We start from the raw sequence: 17,833 nt of genomic DNA, 5'->3' as shown, positions 1-17,833 counted from the left end.
TTTTTTTTTTTTTTTTTTTTTTTTTTTTTTTTGAGACGGAGTCTTGCCCTGTGCCCCAGGCTGGAGTGCAGTGGCGCGATCTCGGCTCACTGCAAGCTCCGCCCCCCCGGGTTCACGCCATTCTCCTGCCTCAGCCTCCCAAGTAGCTGGGACTACAGGCGCCCACCACCTCGCCCGGCTAATTTTCTTGTATTTTTAGTAGAGACGGGGTTTCACCGTGTTAGCCAGGATGGTCTCGATCTCCTGACCTCGTGATCCGCCCGTCTCGGCCTCCCAAAGTGCTGGGATTACAGGCTTGAGCCACCGCGCCCGGCAAAACACAAATCTTATAAGAAATAGGTGATACAGGCCAGGCGCAGAGGCTCACGCCTATAATCCCAACACTTTGGGAGGCCGAGGCGGGCAGATCTCTTGATGTCAGGAGTTCCAAACCAGCCTGACCAACATGGAGAAACCCTGTATCCACTAAAAATACAAAAATTAGCCAGGCATGGTGGTGCATGCCTGTAATCCCAGCTACTTGGGAAGCTGAGGCAGGAGAATCACTTGAACTCGGGGGCAGAGGTTGCGGTGAGCTGAGATTGCAGCATTGCACTCCAGCCTGGGCAACAAGAGCGAAACTCCATCAAAAAAAAACAAAAAAACAAAAAACAAAGCAGTAGAAAAGTCAAGAAGATTCAAGCTTACAGAGTAGTCAAAGTGCAGCTAAAAACAACACAATATTGTGCCAGGCGCGGTGGCTCATGCCTGTAATCCCAGCACTTTGGGAGGCCAAGGTGGGCGGATAACCTGAAGTCAGTTCGAGACCAGCCTGACCAACATGGAGAAACCCTGTCTCTACTAAAAATACAAAATTAGCCGGGCGTAGTGGTACATGCCTGTAACCCCAGCTACTCGGGAGGCTGAGGCAGAAGAATCGCTTGAACCTGGGAAGCAGAGGTTGTAGTGAGCCAAGATCACGCCATTGCATTCCAGCCTAGGCAAAAAGAGTGAAACTCCATCTCAAAAAAAAAAAAAAAAAAACGTAATATCAAATACAATCTAAGACCCCACTCGCTGGGAAAGATGCCATAAAGGGAAAAACCCTACCAACTAGACTGTGATATGCCATCAAGCAAAAGACGGGTCCCAATTCCAGAAGCACTAAAAAGCGAGGGAATGTGGCTCTAACTTGAGAATATTTTTTGTCTATCAAGCTGACAGTGATAGATTCTGCTATGCGGTAATGGCAGTGATTTGGTCAGCAGGTGCCGTGCTGCTCTGTGACTGTGACTGTATGCTGGGAGACTTTTTTTTTTTTTAATTTATTTTTTGAGACAGACTTTTGCTCTTGTTGCCCAGGCTGGAGTGTAGTGGCACAATCTCAGCTCACTGCAACCTCTGCTTTCCGGGTTCGAGCGATTCTTCTGTCTCAGTCCCCGAGTAGCTGGGATTGCAGGCATGTGCCACCACGTCCGGCTAATTTTTGCATTTTTAGTGGAGACATGGTTTTGCCATGTTGGCCAGGCTGGTCTCGAACTCCTGACTTCGTGATCTGCCCGCCTCGGCCTCCAAAAGTACTGGGATTACACGAGCCACTGCACCCAGCTGACTTTTTTTGATTTGGTTTTGTTTGTTTGTTTGTTTTTGTGTCAGAGTCGCCAAGGCTGGAGTGTAGTGGTGAGATCTCGGCTCACTGCAAGCTCTGCCTCCCAGGTTCATGTCATTCTCCTGCCTCAGCCTCCCGAGTAGCTGGGACTACAGGCGCCCGCCACCATGCCCGGCTAATTTTTTTTCATATTTTTAGTAGAGACGGGGTTTCACTGTGTTAGCCAGGATGGTCTCGATCTCCTGACCTCGTGATCTGCCTGCCTCGGCCTCCCAAAGTGCTGGAATTACAGGCATGAGCCACCACACCCAACCTTTTTTTTAAATTTATTTTTTGAGATGGAGTCTTGCTTTGTCACCCAGGCTGGAGTGCAACGGTGGATCTCAGCTCACTGCAACCAGGTTCAAGCAATTCTCCTGCCTCAGCCCCCCAAGTAGCTGGGATTACAGGTGCACGCACCACCACGCCTGGCTAATTTTTGTATTTTTAGTAGAGACAGGGTTTCACCATGTTGGTCAGGTTGGTGTTGAACTCCTGACCTCAGGTGATCCATCCGCCTCGGCCTCCCATAGCGCTGGGATTACAGGTGTGAGCCACTGTGCCTGGCCAGTTTTCTACCTCATCTTAATAATGCTTTATCACAGCATTATTTTTTAAAAAAAGAATCTCGATTTCCAACCACTGGGGGTTGTTTAAATACTTAATTAGTCCCTATGAAACGGACCATAAGACAATGTGTTTACAGGACTGTGGCTGGGACATAATCATAGGACAGGGTGCAGAGCATGACGACGCTTGTGAAAGAGGAGAAGTGCTTGTGAAAGAGAGCATTCAGGCGCTGTGCAGAGGTGGTGGAATTGTGGATAACTTTTTTTTTTTTTTTTTGAGATGGAGTTTTGCTCTGTTGCCCAGGCTGGGGTGCAGTGGTGCAATCTTGGCTCACTGCAACCTCTGCCTCCCGGGTTCAAGCAATTTTCCTGCCTCAGCCTCCCAAGTAGCTGGGATTACAGGTGCCCGCCACCATGCCCAGCTAGTAGAGACAGGGTTTCACCATGTTGGCCAGGCTGGCCTTGAACTCCTGACCTCAGGTGATCCACCTGCCTTGGCCTCCCAAAGTGCTGGGATTACAGGTGTGAGCCACCGCGCCCGGCCACCAGTTTTCTATTTTGAGACAAGGTCTCACTCTGTCGCCCAGGCTGGAGTGCTGTGGTGTGATCATGGCTCACTGCAGCCTCAGCCTTCCAGGCTCAAGCAATCCTCCCACCTCAGTCTCCAGAGGAGCTCAAACTACAGACACACACCACCACGCCCAGCTAATTTTTGTATTTTCTGTAGAGACAGGGTTTCACCATGTTGCCCAGGCTAACCTTTTTCTTTGGCTTTATGCCTACCTATATTTCTGAAAGTTTTCCAGTGTGAATATGCATAATTTGCATAAGAAGAAATAAACCAAAAATAAAGTGACCAAATGAAAATTCTCCTTTTCTCCACGAACTTCCTGTGAGGCTGCCCCATGGCTCCAGAGCAGGTCAGGGACCTGAGGGCCTCAAGGACACTTACTCACAATCTGGCCAGCTGGCAGCACCTGCTCCCTGGTGTCATTGGAGGATGAGGGTGTCGCTGAGGGGAAGAGACACGCATGTTGGCCAGGTCTGCTTAGAACCCCAGCACCCCACACCCCCTGCCACCCTCGGTCTCTCAGCACAATCGGAGATGCAGGCAGGACAACAGGGTCCATCCCAGGGAATCCCCCACCCCCCGCAGGGCTCCTGGAGTCCAGCAGGCAGTGGTGTCTGTTCAGACGCCCCTGGCAGGTGCTCACGGTAGCAACTTGGGAAGCCCGTGAAGCCCTCGGCACACACGTCACACCGCTCCCCGGAGAAGTTGGGCCGGCAGTAGCAGCGACCCGTCAGGTCCTCGCAGGTGCCATCCGTGAAGTTGGACTCGCAGTTGCAGCCTGGGCAGGGGCAGGAGCCGGGTAAGCCTGGAGCTACCAGGACCCAAGGGGTGGGCTCCAAGATGGGGCAGTCTCTACCTCCCCGCCAGGGCCGTGGGGACGAGGGCTACAGCCAGGCCCCCTGGGGGGACATGAGGGCTGGGGACCTGCCCCGTGGCCTGGGAGGTTCCTTCCTGGGCTGGCCTGGAAGCTCAGTACATCCCCTCCAAAGCAGCCCCAAAGGCCCAAGAACGCCTCTTTCCGGGCAGACCCTGAGACCCAGGACACTCGCCCAGCTGAGCCCACTCACGGCGGCAGACGTGGGGCGAGTCAAGCGGGTGGTCAGGAGAGCGGTAGAAGCCTGGCAGGCAGCGTTCACAGTTGACACCGGTGGTGTGGTGCTGGGGGTGCAAGGGCCATTGAGTCCAGGGAGGTCCCTGCCTCGCCTCAGGGCCAGCCCATCCCCAGCCCTCTAGCCCAGCCCACCTGGCAGTCGATACAGACACCCCCGCCCTGATAGGTGCCATCCAGGCTCTGGCTGGCACGGCGCTGGTCCACCTCAGGGTCGTAGTAACAGTCGGTGGCGTGGCCGTGGCAGTTACAGGCTAGAGAAAGGGGAGACCAGCTGTCAGCATGCCCACCATGGGCCCAGGCACCAGGGCACTCTCATGGGTCAGGGTGTGGGCAGGACACGCAGGTGCGGGAGGAGGTACTCACACTGGCACTCATTGGCACTGTTGGCAGTCGCAGGCTTCCATGGCTGCTGGTTGAAGCCGGGGCAGCAGCGGTCACAGGTGCCCCCGCAGGTGTTGTGCTGGCAGGTGCACTGCAGCCTGTGGGATACACAGGAGGGGGGCTCAGGCCCATCCTGGAGGCAGGTGGCAGGTGCTTAGTCCCTTCCCCAAAGGGGCCTGGGATCCCCTCGATGGCTTGGCTCGCCGAAGGGACACGGCCCCCCGCTGCTCTGTTTCTCCAGCTGTCAGGCAGCAAGCGCTGGCCCAGACTCGGCATCCCCCAGCCAGTGGCTCTGGCGCAGCTCTCCCAGGCTGGGGTAATGCACGCAGGGAAAGAGGCGGTGGAGGACAGGGTCTCACAGTGGCAGGAGCTGTGCAGGGCCCAATCCCAGGGCACACCAGAAGCACAGAGATAAACCCTGCTAAAGATCTTGCAGAGAAACAATGTGGCAGGTCAGCAAAAAGAGCCCTGAGAACCTCACAAAACAGAGTAATCTAGTAGGAGCCAGAGAAAAATGTTAAAAATGGTCATAAAGAAATCTAAAACATAGGCCGGGCACGGTGGCTCACGCCTGTAATCCCAGCACTTTGGGAGGCCGAGGTGGGCAGATCACAAGGTCAGGAGATCAAGACCATCTGGCTAACAAAGTGAAACCCCGTCTCTACTAAAAAAAAAACAAAAAAAAAAAAACCAAAAAAACTAGCCAGGCATGGTGGCGGGCGACTGTAGTCCCAGCTACTCGGGAGGCTGAGGCAGGAGAATGGCGTGAACCCAGGAGAAGGAGCTTGCAGTGAGCCGAGATCGTGCCACTGCACTCCAGCCTGGGCGACAGTGTGATACTCTGTCTCAAAAAATAAAATAAGATATATAAAACATAATTAAAAAAAATAACACTATGGAAAACAGGCAGACGTGAAAAAGAACCAATCAGGACTTCTAGATATGAAAAATGAAACTATAACATTAAAGACTCAATGGATGGGCTAAACAGCAGACCAGACACAGTGGAAGAGAAATTTAGTGAAGTGGAAAAGGAGCTAAAGAAGCCATCCAGAAGACCACTCAGAAAATAAAGAGAGAGGAAATAGAAATTATGAGAAGGAAACCAGAAGGTGTTCCTGTATCTAACTGGGACTTCAGGGAAGAAGAAGTAGGAAAGGGAGCCAACAGTCAGAGAGAAAGAATGGCCAAGGATGGTCTTGAATTAATAATGAACACATGGCCAGGCACAGTGGCTCAAGCCTGTCATCCCAGCACTTTGGGAGGCCGAGGCAGGTGGATCACGAGGTCAGGAGATCAAGACCATCTTGGCTAACATGGTGTAACCCCTGCCTCTACTAAAAATACAAAAAAAATGGCCAGGCGTGGTGGCTCACACCTGTAATCCCAGCACTTTGGGAGGCTGAGGCGGGCAGATCACGAGGTCAGGAGATCGAGACCATCCTGGCTAACACGGTGAAATCCCGTCTCTACTAAAAATACAAAAAAGGCCGGGCGCGGTGGCTCAAGCCTGTAATCCCAGCACTTTGGGAGGCCGAGGCGGGTGGATCATGAGGTCAGGAGATCGAGACCATCCTGGCTAACATGGTGAAACCCTGTCTCTACTAAAAATACAAAAAATTAGCTGGGTGTGGAGGCGGACGCCTGTAGTCCCAGCTACTCGGGAGGCTGAGGCAGGAGAATGGCATGAACCCGGGAGGCGGAGCTTGCAGTAAGCCAAGATCGGGCCACTGCAGTCCAGCCTGGGCAACAGAACAAGACTCCATCTCAAAAAAAAAAAAAAAAAAAGTGAGTCCTGAGCAAGAAAAAAATCCGAATCCTCGACACAACACAACAAATCTGCAGAACGCCAATGGCAAAAAGACCATAAAAAAATCCTGGAGAGGAAGACGACCCACAGAGGATTAGCAACGGCAGGGACAACGGACTCTCCCAAGCACCTGGAGAGGTGAAGAGACAGTCAAATCATTTCTCCAAAGTGCTGAGAGACACAGTTGTCAACCACGAATTCTACAGTCAGCTCAACTATCATTCAAGAGGGAGGACAAAACAGCCGTTTTCAGACAATTCCGGATAGGCTGTCACGGAATAAAAAAATTACAGGGTGCATTTTAGGAAGGAGGAAGCAGCAACCCAGGGGATGATGATGGTGATGGTGATGGTGATGGTGGGGAGGATGACGGTGGGATGACAGTGATGGTGGTGATGGTGGGGGGATGACGGTGATGGTGGGGGAGATGACGATGGTGGTGGTGATGGTGGGGGTGATGACAGTGATGGTGGTGATGGTGGGGGGATGATGGTGATGGTGGTGATGGTGGGGGCGATGATGGTGATGGTGGGGGGATGACGGTGATGGTGGGGGTGATGACAGTGATGGTGGTGATGGTGGGGGGATGACGATGATGGTGGGGGTGATGACAGTGATGGTGGTGATGGTGGGGGGATGACGATGATGGTGGAGGTGATGACAGTGATGGTGGTGATGGTGGAGGTGATGACAGTGATGGTGGTGATGGTGGGGGAATGACGATGATGGTGGGGGGGATGACAGTGATAGTGGTGGCGATGATGGTGATGGTGGCGATGGTGGGATGATGATGTTGATGGTGGGGGGATGATGGTGATGATGGTGGGATGATGATGGTGATGATGGTGATGGTGGTGGGATGATGACGGTGATGGTGGGGTGATGATGGTGATGGTGGGGTGATAATGTTGATGATGGTGATGATGAGGTGATGGTGGGGGGATGATGGTTATGGTGGGGGTGATAATGATGATGGTGGTGATGGTGGGGGGATGATGGTGATGGTGGGGTGATAATGTTGATGATGGTGATGATGATGATGATGGTGGGGGTGATGACAGTGATGGTGGTGATGGTGGGGGTGATAATGATGATGGTGGTGATGGTGGGGTGATGACGGTGGGATGATGACGGTGATGGTGGGGGGATGATGGTGATGGTGGGGTGATAATGCTGATGATGGTGATGGTGGGGTGATGATGGTGGGGTTGGGGTGGGAGTAAGGTGATGGTGGAGGTGAAGAGGCAGAGAGGAGCTGGCTGAAGACATGGAGTCTCCTTCCCTGGAGGAGAGGTGGGGTGGTGGGTAAAGGGTGCAGGGAGGACACGGGCAGGCTGATGTTTTGGGACACTGGTGTGTGACCAGGTGCTGGTAACAGAGTCTGTGGTTCCAGGCAAGATGCCCAGTCACCCCTGTTTGCACCTGCAGGGAGAGCTGAGCTCAGTCCACACCCAGGTGTGGTGAGTCAAGGGATGGCAATGTCTTCCCTGCAGGCCAAGGCAAGCCCCGGCTCCTGCAACCTTCCTCTCCTCAGAGGCCCATTTGGCTGCCTGGTGGGTTCCACTCCCAGCTGTCACGAGCTGTGTCCCCACTTGGCACTTAATTTCCCAGGACAACTTAGCTCTGCTGGAGCTCAGCAGCCTGAAGCCGTGCTGGCAGCAACAGGTGCCCAGGGTGGGTTCCCAGGGCCCACAGCTCCTGGAAAACAGCCCACGTCCTCCAGCTCAGGAGACTGTGCCACTCCTCCCCTCAGCCACATCCGAAGGGGCCAGGGCTCCCGCCTCTGCTCGGCACTGGCCATGGGAATGGAAGTGAACCTGTCCTATCTGAGCTCCACCCGCCTCCCCACCTCCCCTGTAAACTGGAGCGTGGACAGAGCCGTAAGACCCCAGCAGAAGGCAGGGGGCAGGTCCTAAATCCAAGCGCATGAAGTTGGGCTGCACGGTTTCAGGAACTAGATGAGCCCTGGCGGCTCTCTGCTGGGGGTCCAGGAGCCTCGTCACACGCTCAGCCTCAGCTGCACCACTCTTGAGTGGCTTCTGTCCAGCCCCATGCCTGCACTGCCACCCTCGGGTGTTACACCCTCCAGGTTGAGTACTGGTTTTCGTGTTTCCCAGCTGCCTCCCAGAACAGGTGCTCCTGTGGCTGGACTGGGGTCCCACCCTCTGTTCCCATTCCCAGGAAAAGGGCCCAGCATGTGTTAGGCGCTCAACACACAGCTGCTGGCTGAAGGAACAGAGGGAGGGAGGAAAGGACGGATGTGCCCCAAGGCTGCTTCTCCGCAGAATGAGCCCAGCCCTACCTTACTGAGGATTCTGGGTGAGGCCCAGGAATGTGCAGGTGCCAGCACCAGGGCCGCTGCCTGTTCTGTGCGGGGTTCCCGGGAGGTAGACGCTCTGTAGTGCCCTTGGCTGCCCCCGAAAGCAGGCACACAGGGCATAGCAGACCTGGGGTTTTGGCTACCCCCACCCCGCCATCCCCATCCTGGGCCTTGGTCCCTGCTTGGTTGGAGTGAAGGTGAGGGCTGGGGGCAGCAGGGAAGTTGTCTGTTGTGTCCTGAAAGGTTGGGGGAGCTGAGTGGGCACCCCTAAAGTGAATGAGGGCTGCCTCGGCAGGTAGTGGGCACCTGTCCATTCCAGAGCATGCAGACATGGACTCGGGAATCAATCATCCTCATCACTGACTCTCCTTACAGGGCCCCGGGGGTCCGCCATTGTGGGAAGGCCAGCTGGCCTGGGGGTCCGGAGAGCCCTGCCTCTGCCAGCAGCAGGGCAAGGCTCCCCCAAACCAAGATGGGGCACCCTGGGGAGGCTGCACACGCCCTGGCCTCCACATCGCTGCACAGATGAGAAACTGAGGCCTGTGCAATGGTGGTCAGTTCAGGTCACACAGAGAACAAGGTCGTGGTGGGCCATGGAACCAGGTCACCCACCCTCAGGTTAGGCAGGGGTGACAAGGACAGGCAGGGAGCTGAGAACTGCACCTGAACGGGGCCTCACCTGAACGGGTCTGTGGGGTCTTTGGCATCACAGGCATCCGCGTGGCCGTGGCAGACACAGCGGCCTCCGATGCTGATGTCCTTGATGCTGTAATAATACTGCACCCGCAGGCCCCGTGAGCGCCAGGCAGGCAGGCCTCACCCACCCCAAGGCCCGGGTCCACCCGGCCAGTCCCCCTCCCCTGTCTGGGCCACGGGCAGCTCACCCGGCGGGTGACCGTGGGGTCTCGCAGCGCCTTCCCCATGAGGTGGCCCAGCAGCGTGTTGGTGCGCAGGAAGCGCAGGCGGACGTTAGTGGCCTTGGTGAACTCACGCAGCAGCGGCGAGTAGGAGAAATTCATGGCGCCTGGGCGCCCATTCACCAGGGACACCACGATCTGTGGGCGGTACACGGTGAGGCCGGTGTGGCCCCAGCCCCCAGCCCCTGCACGGCGCTGCCCCTCCTGGGCCCACCTCTCCCTTCTCCAGCCCCGCACCACGCTGCCCCTCCTGGGCCCACCTCTCCCTTCTCCAGCCCCGCACCACGCTGCCCCTCCTGGGCCCACCTCTCCCTTCTCCAGCCCCGCTCGGCACTACCCACCTCGGCCCACCTCTCCCTTCTCCAGCCCCGTACTGCGCTGCCCTTCCCCAGCCCACCTCTCCATTCTCCAGGGGCACGATGCGCGAGTACTCGGTGGTGCAGATGGCCGCGTCGTCCCGTGTGATGCGTTCCAGAGTCTGTGGCCCAAACCGCTCCAGACAGTCCCTCTTGGAGGCTGCGGGGAATGGTGGGAGGGGAGGGCGCTGGATCACCAGGAAAGCCTGGGCCCCCGCAGTGCCCCGGGGCCCTTGACGTCTCTGGGCCTCGCCACTGAGGCTCCCATAGGCCAAGAGGCCGTGTGACAGAGACCACAGCTCGCTGGCTGAGGGGGCCTGACCCGTTGGACTGCACTGCCCTCCACCGCTCTGCCTGGCATGCTTTGAGAGCGAGTGACTCCCCCAGTGACTATCCTCACTCCCTTCCTTGGGTACAGACTGCCCATCACTGACCTGCCCCTCCCCTATTCTCAGGCCAGGAAATTTTTGGTGACATGTGACCAGGCCTGCCAGCACTCATTCCCACCAGCATGACTGGTCAGGGTGGCATGGGGCCAAGGATGGCCAGCGTACGGGTGCTCAGACACCAGTACTCCTGACAGGTGGCTGAGCTGGCAGGAAGTGAGGTGGGAGCTGTCAGGGCCCTTCTGTCACCACGGGGAGCAGCCAGCACATGAAGTCATCCAGAGACAGCCAAGAGATGGCACCAGAGATTCCTGGCGCCATAGCCCTTGGACCCAGCTGTGCCCGACGCCAAGGACAGAAGCCAGTAAATCCCCATGAGCCTTCAAGTCCTTGTCTGACATTCATGACCACAGCAGCTGGGTGTGAGGGCAGGGCTGGGTGTTCGGAGACCTTCAGAAGCCTGGTCATGGAGGGCCTGCCCAGGGACCCCCCTGCCTCGCCCCCCAGGCCCCGTGGCGGCAGAGACTCACAGGCAAAGAACTGCCAGGGCTGGTAGGTGCGGCCGAAGTCCATGGACCGCTCCAGCACCCAGAGGTCCGGCCGGGGTGAGTTGGCAAACTTGATGAGGACGTAGGCCACGTGGAAGACCTGTGGGCCGAGAGGGCGTCAGGGGAGCCAGGAGCACCTGGATTCCCATGCTGTCAGGGGCCTGGCTCATTTTCTGCCCCTCAGGTGAGGCCACAGCAGGGGATGTGGTACCCTCGCCACACAGGGGGCAACTCTGGGTTTGCCTGCATGGGGCAGACGAACCCCGGGGAGAGGGCTCCCCAGGGATGGAGATGAGCCCCCGGGAACCAGCCCTCCTGGAAGGGCACCCCGCCTGTGCTCAGGACCAACGCACTGCCTCCTCCCCTTCCCTGCTGCAGGAGCCTGGGGTTCCCCACGGTCCTGCAAGCTCTGTGGCTGCAGATGGAGCAAGTTAGGGAGTGGCCTACCCACGGCCCAGGCAGGGACTGGCCAGGGTGGGTGCAGGAACATACCCCAGTGTCCCCACAGCCCTCATGTCCAGCCAGGCCCAGTGGCCAGACAGTGGTCCCTGCCACCAGGCAGGTCCAAAGGTCTAACCCCCTAGTCCCTGACAGGTCAGCTGCTCCTAGGATGGGGCCCCTGCTCCCACCTCACGCCGGGCACCCCTCCCCCAGGCTCCGCTCACTCCCCTGCTGACCAGCCCACAGCCAGGGGCCCACTGAGCCCCCGGGGACCGGGCTGCAGGGAGCAAGCGGGGCTCAGCCTTGCAGGCAGGGGGCCCTCTGGAAGCTGAGCCTGCCTCGGAGACTCCACCAGCCCAGGCACTGGGGTGGTAGCTCTGCTGTGGCCCTGTGAGTGTCAGGGCAGCCCTGACCAGGGCAGAGGAAAGCTGCTCCTTCTCAGGCCCCCGAAACCCCAAGACCCTGCCCCAGCCCCGCCCTGGCTCTGCCCATTCTCCCCGTGTGTCAGTTCGACCTCCACCAGGGACAGCCCACGTGTCTGTGTCCCGGGGTTGGGGGAGAGCCTGGCTCAGTCTTCACAGGGCGCTTTGTACACCTCCTCAGAGAAGGCTGCCCTGATTGCAGCCCCTCCCCCTAATCCTCAGCTTCAGACACCTCCCCAGGCCCAGGCCTGTCTCTCCGCACAGGCCTCTGTGCTGGCTCCCCTCAGGCCTCTGATCAGCCTGGGCCTCCCTCCCTCCCCTACCAATCCCCCACCACCCTGCCCTCAGGACTCCAGGCCTGAGCCTCCCCTGCCCCCACCAGACAGTGCTACCCAGCCTCATCTCTGCTCCCACCCAACATAACCCTGGGCCTCCATGCCTGCACCTGGGGGTGCACACACACCCGCTGGCCCAACAGTGAAACACCGCGGGGGCGGCTCTTCCATGGACCCAGGACAGGCCCCCTCTGAAAAGGTCTCTGGTCCCTAAAACAGCCCATGACCTCATTGGTAAGAGGCTGCACCCAGGAGCCGGGGGGTTCCAGAGGCACACAGGAGGGGGCAGTGCCCAGGCAGCACCCCACCTTCACACTCATGCAAGCCAGGGCTCAGCCCCTGCTGTGGCCAAGTGCTCCCACCCGCCATAGCCTCTGAGGGGAGCCCTAGGCACCCCCTACGTGGGGGCAAAGGAGGGAAGGTGTTTCCAGGCCCTGTCACAAGCCTGGAGGCTCCAAGGGAGGGTGAGCCCCTCCCCAGCCCCTCTCACACAAAGGGGAAAGGGCTCTCCCAGGCAGAGGCTCCACAGGGACCTGGCAGGGAGGCGGAGGAAATACGAACCTCTTCCCCGCCTGTACAAAGAGGCCCAGGTGCTGGGGAGAGAGGCAACTCACGGACCCACAGCACAGGGGTGGCCTGCCTGTCTCAGCCCACACCACCTCTGACAGGCCCACAGGGTCCGCGATGGAGACCTGGGGAGACCTCAGTACTCAGCCCAACTGTTTGCGGGCGGCAGTGGGAACCAGTCTCTCCTCTGCTCACAGGTGGGCCCCCAGGTAGGCCCTGAAAAGGCCAGCAGGCCTCCGAGGGTCATGCCACACCCCAGGGCCACCCACTGCACCTCTTCAGGACCCTGACCCGCCGGTGCCCGCTCCTCTGGAGGGTTTCTCGCCACAGCAGGTGCGCCCGGGAACAGCTGGGTGCTGTTGGCCAGGTAGGCCTGGGAGCCTAGGGCCCCAAGCAGGAGAGTAGGGTCCCCCAGAGCTGCACAAGACCTACAGTCACCCCACCGGACTGAGCTGGACTGAGACTGCTGTGAGGCCCCCCTGGAAACAACACAGACTCCTCATTGCTTCAGCCCTTGGGGGCACTGGCTGCCCAGACTCCAGGTAGGGGGCAAGGCTCCAGGACTCCAGGCACATCAGGTCCAAATCCCACCCTTCTCGGAGGGCTTGGCGCTGCTTCTCGGAGGGGGACTGTGGGAGCCAAGCGCAGCCTTCCAGGGTGGGGGCGGAGCACAGGCCTATTCACCGGCTGCCAGGCTGAGGTCATCGTCTACCTCCCTGTGGCTGGGGGGCAGGGAGACATGCCCTGTCCAGCAGGGAGGGGTCTGAGCCTCCTCAGGGTCAGACCCTATACCCAGCCCCACACCTGGGCCTCAGCAGCCCCATGGGCCTGACCACAAGCATTCCAGAGAGCCCCAGGCGGGGGCCAATGGCCCCTGTGCCTGGACAGGGAAGGGTCCGCTCGAGGTGGACGGGGCACAGACACAGGCAGTTCTCGGGGAGCTGGCAGCACAGCCCCTCCCACCAAGAGACTAAAGGTCCGGACTGAGCCCCCTGGGAGCCGCCCCCGCTGTTCCCTGAGCGCCTGGAGGCTGCGCTCTCCTCAGGCCCATCCGTCCTTCCCCCTCCCCTTCAGCAGGCCAGTCGCATTTTTCCCAGCTGAGAGCACTTGCACAAATATTGACTCGAAGACACTGATCAGCACGATGAGGGGGACACAGAAATTTCGCCCTCTCCACCCCTGGGACGCGCGGGAAGATCCTGGCCTCCTGTCTGTCCCTCATTCCAACCATCTGTCTGTCAGACGGGGGCCCTGGACAGCTGTCCTCGAGGGCCTGGTGGCTGCACAGATGCTCACAGGAAGGGAAGCCCGCACTGGAGGGCTCCCATCTGTCTCTGACCTGGTCGCAGCTCCCAGGGCCACACTGGCCGCCCTCGCCATGACCCGGAGCGAGCGCAGACCCCGGGCTGCGGGACCGCCCTTCCCCCTCCACGCCCCGCTCAGCGCAGCTCAGCTCAGCTGCCAGTGCTGACCTTTCCGCTGCTACATAGTTCTGTGCAAAAGGAAAAAAAAAATTCTTTTAAAGCAAAAGCCAAACAAAAGCTGCCTGAGTTATTTTTAAAAATCTGGCTATTTTGGGGCAGGCACGTCTCCAGGACAGCAGCCCGACCCGCCTCTCAGCCACTGCACCCCCCAGTCCCCCCATACCCGACCTGACCTGGGAGGGTCATGGCTCCCAGAGGAGGCCTCTGCCCAGTGACCACTGTCTCACAGGGGGTCGACGAGAGCCCCAGGACCACAGGGCCCGGGGCCCAGGCAGGCTCCAGGTTCAGGGGTCGTGTGGACCTGGGGCGGACACTTCCCCTCCCTGGGCACAGGGCAGTGGGAAAAGCTGCAGAGAGGGGCATCAGGATAAAATGCCTTTCATGAGGGCATGAAGTCTCGAGCGCCCTGGGAGGGAGGATGCCAGCTGTTCCTGGAGGGCAGGCAGCAGCCACTCCGCAGAAATGCCAAGGCCCCCACCAGAGCTGCACCACACACTGGCACTCCAAAGGCAAAGCTGCGGAGGGGACTGGGTAGGTGCTGGGGTCTGGGCAGCACGGTGAGGACTACAGAGAAATGCTGGTGGGGCTTTCGGGGGCCCTGGGGATGGCATGGGGCTGTTGGCCAGCAGTCTCCTAGGCTGAGGCACCCACCTCACCATAGGGAGGGCTGTGGCTGGAACCTCCAGAGGAGGGGAGGGGGTGCTGTCCTGTGCCCAAATCTAGCTCTGCCCTGGCCCATCTTGGGTTGGGGAGACCAGGGCCAGGCCCAGGTACCCACTGTGCTGGGTGAGGGCCAGTCCAGCCTTCCCCGGCAGCCTGAATCACAGAGGTCTGTGACTCAGCCCAGGCCCTGCAGGAAGAAGGGCGTTGTGCCAATTCCCGGGGCAGGAAAAGTCCCTCCTAGCCCCAGGCATCCGGGCGAGCACCCTGACCACGCCGCTCGGACAGGGCACTGGGGCACCCAGCCCCCTCGCTACCCAGAGTCCAGGGCCAGCCCAGCCCTTGCCCGCTCCTGTCATGTGCCTCCCCTCGAAGAGACCCCATCTGGATACACAGATAAGCCCCACAGCAGGGCAGGGCGGCTCCACCGACCCCCAGCTGGGTGAATAAGCACAGCGGCCACACAACCTATCAGGGGTCCGGAAACACGCCCCACGCAGACACCTCTCCCAGAGGGACGTGGAGTGGAAAAGCCGGGGGTTTCCACAGCAAGCCCACTACTGGGAAGAAAAATAAAAACGCCAAGGCCAGAACCCCGGACGCCAGGGTTGGACGTCGCCATGCCCAACTACAGATGTGCTACGCAGGACAGGGAAACTTCCAGGAGTGGGTGGGGGGAAAGGAACTCCCCAGCTGGAGGGAGGGCATGGGGTCCCAGCCAGGGGGCTGCCTGCACCTCAACAGAGCTGGGCATGGGGTGGATTCAGGGACCCCAACCACTGCAGTCCAAGCTCAGGGCTCCCTCCCTGCAGCCCGGTCCAGGTCAGGCCAGATGGTCAGCCGGGGACACAGGAAGTGGAGATTATCCCAAGGGGACCCCTCGGCCTGAAACCCAAACAGTTTAGTCTCCACTGAGCTGTATTACCAGAGGCTAATGTGGTGGCTCTTGTTCAGAAACAGAAAACAGGAAGCCTTTGGGGGCCGCCTGGGGTCTAGGTGGGCGCTGGGGCATCTCTGTGCCCTGAGTGCCAGGTCTGGCTGTGCAGCCACCAAGGGCAAGCATGACAGTGGGGGTGCGGGGAGAGGAGCAGCCCCAGCCCCACCTTGGCATGGCAGCCCCTTGGGCCACGTCCTCCTTCCAGGACAAGTAGAGGGAGGGTCTTGCTGTCTACCCTGTGCCAGGGGAGGGGAGTGGTGCCTCCCAGGACTCCCGCCATACCCCCAGGGAGCCCCACTCAAGTGGCTGCGTCCGGCCCAGCCAGTGCACCTGTCCCGGCTGCCGAGCTGTGTAACTAGAGCCTAGAGCCTGGCCGCGCTGCACTTCCTGTCCTTCCCTGGACAACCCACTGACCGTCCTGGGGCACTGGCCACATGGCTGAGTGCCCAACCAGGCCCAGGGAGCCAAGCCAGTGGCACCCTGGACCAGAAGGCCTGCCCAGGGCCCCAGCCGGCCAGCCAGAGGGCAGGCAGTCCTGAAGGGTAAGGCAGTCTGGGTGTGCTGGGCCTCCGGCAGGCGTACTCACCGCATTTACAGAGGAGGAACCAGCCTGGGAACCCAGACTCCAGACAGCATGGCCAACCCCACAGTCCTCAAGACTCCAGCACTGGGACCTTGGGCACTCCACACTGGCCCTGACCCTCTCATAACCCCACCTCAGTTTCCCCAAGTGCCTAGGGAAACTCACACTCCAGCGGCCAATGACTTCAGCAGAGCTCTGCCTCCTCGTACCCCCACTTGGAAGGGACAGCTGACTGCCTCCCCTCTCCAGCCCTACCCCAGTCCACTCTGCCCTCCCATGGCTCTCCGCCATCCCCAGGGGCACAGGCCCTCACCTGGCACTGCTCACCCCCAACCAATACTAGACTCATGCCCAACTGTCCCCCCCATACCCTGCTGGCCCCAGTTCCCCTACACCTTGACCCCTACCTGGTCCCCACCTAGGCCTCCCCATTTGCCCTGCAGCTCTGGGCCTCGGGGGCTGGGACAAAGCCGCTGCCGTACCTGTGGCACCTGCACTGTGGCCTGCTGTGCAGAGGACAAAGCAGGGGTCTCCCTGCAGGAAGGAGGCCCCCCCGTGTCCTCACTCCTCATCTGAGGGAGACAGGAGGCATGCCCTCCTCTGCTGGGGAGAGCCCCGCCCCCACGGTTAGACCACCCAAGGGCCGAATGGAGAGGGAGGGGACACAGGCCAGAGCCAGCCCCACTCACTCTGCCCAGCTCCTTACAACCTGGGCCTGCTGGGCTAGCATGCTGGTGTAGTGGGCCAAGGGCCTGGATCCTGCAGCAGAGCCAGGGGGTGGGGGCGCTCAAGCCAGGACCTGCTGGCCACGTGCCTGGGCAGTCATGAATGTGCTCACCCTTCCCTGGGCCTGGGGCCTGGGGCCTGGGGCCTGGGTGTGGTTCTCGGAAGAGGGAGCCTGAGGTCAGTGATGTGACCACTCAGTTCTAGAAGCTTCCGGAGGACGCAAGGAGATACGCAAGAACCCCCTAGAAGGACCCCCCGGGGAAGGTCACGTCTGGAACTCGGAAACTGCCCCCTGAGTCACCAGTGACCAGTGCTGGAGCCTCTTCCTGAGCCCCACCCTTGGGGGGAGAACCCTCCACGGCTGGGCGCAGCAGGAACCAGGCCAGGAGCCCAGCTGGCACTCCTGGGGCCAAGGCTCAGCCACTCCTGGGTGGACACCACAGGGACTAGTCTCCCCTCCCCTGCGCCAGCCCCTGCCCCACCACACAGCAGGGGCGTGAGACCCGAACCGTGATGCAGCCCACCCTGCCCTCCTCAGCCTTCCAGGAGCAGGAAGCCTTCGCGATGCCCAGTGCCAGCCACCCCCACCCCCCTCCCAGGGCATCCGCTCCAGATCCCAGAACAAAGGCTGCTGGCAGCGCGCTACAGGGGGAGTGCCCGGACCCACCCGCTGCTCAGCCTGGCTTCCTGATGGAAGCCCCAGCCCCGCCCCAGGATCAGCCCTGAAGCCCAGGAAGGACATTTCTCCACGCAACTCCAGGGAGTCCCTGCCCCCACCCCGACCAAAGCTGGCAGCCCCCGGCCCAGACAGGGGCCTTGGTAGACACATCCACATGGTCAGGAAAGCGGCTGAGAAGGAAGGAAGACGGTGCAGGAGTGGAGGGAGGAAAGAGCAGACAGAGGGATGGACAGATGGAAGCAAGGAAGAAAGGGTGGGTGCTGGATAGGTAAAGGGGTGGGTGGATGGGTAGGGGATGGGTGGATGGGTAGATGGGTAGGGAGTGGGTGGATGGGTGAGTGGATGGGTAGGGGTAGGCGGGTGGGTGGATGGGTAGAGGGTAGATGGGTGGGGGTAGATGGGT

The 17,833-nt window shown here is 59.7% G+C and overlaps 1 protein-coding gene across 1 annotated transcript in view; it reads right to left on the bottom strand.

Annotated features, from left to right (window-relative positions):
* LAMA5 (laminin subunit alpha 5) overlaps positions 1-17,833 on the bottom strand; it is a 54,354-nt gene that overhangs the window by 29,268 nt on the left and 7,253 nt on the right. The window contains exons 3-11 of the mRNA XM_025398128.1: positions 10,579-10,696; positions 9,704-9,822; positions 9,274-9,444; positions 9,069-9,166; positions 4,242-4,357; positions 4,011-4,129; positions 3,835-3,925; positions 3,411-3,545; positions 3,149-3,208 (exon numbers count right to left, since the gene is read on the bottom strand). Coding sequence (XP_025253913.1) covers positions 3,149-3,208; positions 3,411-3,545; positions 3,835-3,925; positions 4,011-4,129; positions 4,242-4,357; positions 9,069-9,166; positions 9,274-9,444; positions 9,704-9,822; positions 10,579-10,696 — 1,027 coding nt within the window. The remainder of the gene's footprint in view (positions 1-3,148; positions 3,209-3,410; positions 3,546-3,834; positions 3,926-4,010; positions 4,130-4,241; positions 4,358-9,068; positions 9,167-9,273; positions 9,445-9,703; positions 9,823-10,578; positions 10,697-17,833) is intronic.

The sequence above is a fragment of the Theropithecus gelada genome, chromosome 10 (genome assembly GCF_003255815.1).
Source record: "Theropithecus gelada isolate Dixy chromosome 10, Tgel_1.0, whole genome shotgun sequence".
Classification (NCBI taxonomy): domain Eukaryota; kingdom Metazoa; phylum Chordata; class Mammalia; order Primates; family Cercopithecidae; genus Theropithecus; species Theropithecus gelada.
This window is presented reverse-complemented; position numbering and strand designations above follow the sequence as displayed.